The sequence below is a fragment of the Dipodomys ordii genome, unplaced genomic scaffold (genome assembly GCF_000151885.1).
Source record: "Dipodomys ordii isolate 6190 unplaced genomic scaffold, Dord_2.0 Scaffold3, whole genome shotgun sequence".
NCBI lineage: Eukaryota > Metazoa > Chordata > Mammalia > Rodentia > Heteromyidae > Dipodomys > Dipodomys ordii.
Window position 1 is genome coordinate 11174079 of NW_012267219.1, and position 4474 is coordinate 11178552.

The window sequence follows — 4474 nt, forward strand, 5'->3', positions numbered from 1 at the left end:
TGGAGGAAACCTGGGCTATATTCCACCCATTTCCCTCTTAGCAAATGTCCCTGAATAGAGTTGGTGATGGCCTCTTCTCTACTATGTCCACAATTTTAGAACACAGAGAAAGAAGGGTGTGTCCGGATTTTTTTCAGAAGGCAACAAAGAACATGACAGATATGGGTATAAGGGCTAGGGAATTGAAGTACTGAATATTTAATCATACCTGGAAAACAAACCCATATTGTCTTTATTAAATCGATTTGTTTCCTATTATTATTTTTTTTACTATCTTTAAATAATTGTACAATGGGGTTTTGTGTCGCTTTATATGTACAATATGTACAATGTCTATCATCTATTTTAGATTTTAATAAGATGGAAGAAAAACCTCTTTGCTTCCCACTGTTAGGAAAAGCCAAAAGAATAACAGTTGTTTCAGATTTTTATAGGTGTGAATACTTTAATTCTCCAGGAAAAGAAATATTTTAGACAACAAAGAATGGAGATTGAAAGTGGGAAAAGATAATGTTCCCACCTTTCAGTGTCCTTCACGACCTTGGAAATACTGGGTTTGAAGGCTTTTGTTTATTTCTGGCCACCTAGAAAGCAGCTGATTGCAGCAAAACTGGCTTCCTCTGCATTTAGCACCAGTAAACTGCTGCCTTTAGCTTTACCTTTGGATGCAGCTTCAAACTGACTTGTGGAAGGGGCAGCACAGTGAACTGAGAAACCCATCCAATTACTTGGAATTGTAGGGCTGAACCAGAGGTCCTCCTGGCACTCAAACTTAGTCTCAGGGCTCTGAAGGAAACTCAGATTTCAAGTTCCTGTGTTGTTGGAATGCAAATGTGTTTTCCCATCTATGAATGGCAGAGAATGGGGCAGAGGAGGGCATCAAGAATAGAGAGCCTAGCCTCTATTTGTGTCACCTTTTTACTTGATTATGGGCCTAGGCCTTTCAAGTGAAGACATTTACTCATTCAACTGAAAGCCAGGGAAAAGGGCCAGGTGATAAGGTTATAGTGATGAATAAAGACAGCTATAATTTCTACAGATACCAGCCGTTTCTATTGAGCACCATATAAACAAACATTAGAGGTGTTGACTTGGCACTTTTTTTTCTAGTTGTTTTTTCCTTTGTTCTTGTTAGGCAAGCACTCTACAACTCCAATCCTGTCTGCAGCTCAACATTAGAATCAATAATATTGAAGCATTATGATTCTTACAGTGTAAGGCACTCAAAAAACACATTATCTCTCATGTGATAATCTTGCAATTTAACCTTGAGAAAAATATGAAAATAAAAACTGAGGGACATTTCGTATATGTATATAAACAGACTCTTTTGTATGCTTTAAAAAAAGCCTAAAAAGTCATTAGAATTAAATATATTAGATTATTCTGAATTAGATTCTGGACCAGAAAAATTTTTTTCTAGGTAACATTATTGGGACAACAGGCAGACTCTGAATATGGAATATAAGTTACGTAACACAACTATATCAATAGTAAGTTTTCTGATTATTATAATAGAAGGGTTGTTATGGAAGTTGTCTTTTTATACCTGTTTATTCCATTGAAACATTCAAAGATAAAGGCAACATATTCTCAAGTGTTTGAGGTATGAAAGAAGGTGTGTGTATGTGTGTATGTGTGAGTGTATGTATAGTATATATGTATAGGTTCATGTGTATGTGCGGATATGTATGTATAGGTTTGAAAGAGAGAATAAGGGAAATACAATTTTTTTTTTGGGTCCGGTCGTGGGGCCTGAACTCTGGGCCTGGGTGCTGTCCCTCAGCTCTTCAGCTCAAGGCTAGTGCTCTACCACTTGAGCCACAGCGTCACTTCCGGCTTTTTTCTTTTTGCTTATGTGGTGCTGAGGAATCGAACCCAGGGCTTCATGCATGCAAGGCAAGTGCTCTACCACTGAGCCACCTTCCCAGCCCGAAATACCATGTTAATATTGGGGAATCTGGCACATGAACATAGGCAAGTTCCTTTGCTTTCTTATAGCTCTTCATATATATGAAATAATGTTTCAGATTTTTATCCTCCTCCAAAAATATATAAGGTGAAATTCAACAATCTTCTTCATTATTTTTTTTCATTTTCACGCATGATTAGAAAAACATGTTTATCTCAGTTTCATAAAAATATTCATTCATGTTTTGTTTTTGTTTTTTAGTTTGTTGGTCATGGATCTTAAACTCATGGCCTGGGCACTGTCCCTCAGCTCTTTTATTTAAGACTATTACTCTACCACTTTGAGCCACAGCACCATTTCCAGTTTTCTGGTTTTAGAGATAAGAGTCTCACAGATTTTTCTGCCCAGGCTGGCTCAGATCCTCAGATCTGCCATCCTCAGATCTCAGCCTTCTGAGTAGCTAGGATTACATGCGTAAGTCACTGGCTTCTGGCTCATGTTTTCATTCTGTATTGAAATCTATCTAGAATTTGATCTACTGAGAAATGTTCTATGAATTCTCTCAGGCATTTAGCCACTTTCTCCCATGTTTATAGAATAATCAGTAATTTCCTTACCAGTGTCAAAGCATATTTATTGTGTAGTAAAATTCTGCTTATTATACATGAATATAACCTTGTTTTAAAGATTCTGGTCTTGTTTATATAATTTTGATGTGTTTATTTGTTTTCCATGCTATACATTTATTCTCTCTTTTGTCACTTTTCTGCTTATTCCCTTTTTCCTCCATTCTTCCAGAGAATAAATTATCTCAAAGAATTATTTCAAGCTTTATGTTTTTGACCCTAGGGATTGAACTTATAGCCTCACATTTGCTAGGGCAGCATGTTCTGATACTTGAGCTACACCTCCAGCTTGTTGGTTATTTTGAAGCTGGAGTCTTGTGGGCTTTTTAACCTGGGCAGGCTTCAAAGCACAATCCTCCACATCTCAACCTCTTCTGTTAACTAGGATTAAAGCCAACAATGCCCAGTGTGCCTTGGTTACTTTTGAAGTAAGGTCTCACTTTATGCCCAGTCCAGCCTGAGCTTCATTTTATCTTATTTGTGATTGTGGTACTGGGAAAGAGGAATTCACCAATTAGTCTCCTATAGGATAACAGGCACATGCCATTACATCTAGTCATTTGTTGAGAATTAGTCTCATTAACTTTCAGGCCCAGGCTGGCTTAGAACCATGAATTTTTATCTCTTCCTTTCAAGTAGCTAGGATTATAGGGATGAGCCATCTTACTCAAAACATTGTAATGGGATTATTTGATTTAGGTGGCACTCTAACAAAGGGTTTATTGGGTACAGAAACAGTTTAACATATAATTGGAATAAAAATGAAGCAACCAGGATTTAGCAAGTGTAAAAAGTATGTAGAAGTTAGGTAAATATGGTAGAAATATTAGATCATTATCCCAGTCTTCTGCCTTGGCTATTGGATGAATTAACCTTCAATACTAAATTTTAAACTTTGGAGAAATAATTGGTCACATTTTCACAGCTGATTTTAACTAATTAACCAATGGATTGGATCACCTGATTCAAAGTTTCTGTAGATATTATGTGTTACAAATACAGCCACTGGTAATCATCTGTATAAGGGCCAGTCCTCAAGAGATGACAAGGTGAGTCTGTCAATATTTAATAATATCTGGTTTTTGCAATAGTGAGATTGTTTTAATCCAAAGACGAATGTCTCTTCGTTTATTTAAATTTATTAAGGCTTTCTGTGAAGTTTTTAGTTAAAAGTTTTGACTCTATATAGTTAAATACTTTATTCTTTTATTATTTTAAATGGAATTTCCCCCATTTTATTTATCTGAATGGTTCATTGGTTATATGTAACAATTTGTTTTCACAGTTGATTTTAACTAACCAACATATTTAGTTTCCTGATTTTTATCTTTTTGTGATGGCATTGGAGTTTGTTTGTTTGTTTGTTTGTTTGTTGGGGGTGGGGTCTGTTGTGGGGCCTGAACTCTGGGCCTAGGCGCTGCCCCTCAGCTCTTCAGCTCAAGGCTAGAGCTTTACCACTTGAGCCACAGCGCCACTTCCATCTTTTTCTGCTTATGTGGTGCTGAGGAATTGAACCTAGGGCCTCATGCATGCAAAACAAACACTCAACCACTGATCTACCTTCCCAAGCCTGGCATTGGAATTTGAACTCAGAGCCTCATACTTGCAAGGCAGTTGCTCTTACTGCTAAGGCACACCTCCATCCTTTTATGGGCTGGTTAATTTTGAAATAAGGTATTTCATCCTGCCCAATGTGTGCCTAAATCTTGATCTTCCTATTTTAGATTTCTTATTGTAGCTGGTATGATAGGTGTAAGCTATTGTAACCAGCTTTCAGTCCTATCTGTCCTCAAGCTATGATCCTCCCAATTTTAGCCTTTGAAGTAGCTAGTTTATAGATATGAATCACTGGCTAATTTTCTGATCACATCTAGTTATCAGTAGTATCATTTGTTTCTCTTGTGTTTGCCAGGTATAGTCTTTTTTTTTTTTTTTT

General features: G+C 36.8%; 1 protein-coding gene across 1 annotated transcript in view; it reads left to right on the forward strand.

Annotated features, from left to right (window-relative positions):
* The first annotated feature begins 3299 nt into the window (after positions 1-3299).
* Myrfl (myelin regulatory factor-like) overlaps positions 3300-4474 on the forward strand; it is an 84572-nt gene continuing 83397 nt past the window's right edge. Inside the window, exons 1-2 of the mRNA XM_013018644.1 lie at positions 3300-3346; positions 4263-4279. Of these exons, the coding sequence (XP_012874098.1) occupies positions 3300-3346; positions 4263-4279 (64 nt within the window). The remainder of the gene's footprint in view (positions 3347-4262; positions 4280-4474) is intronic.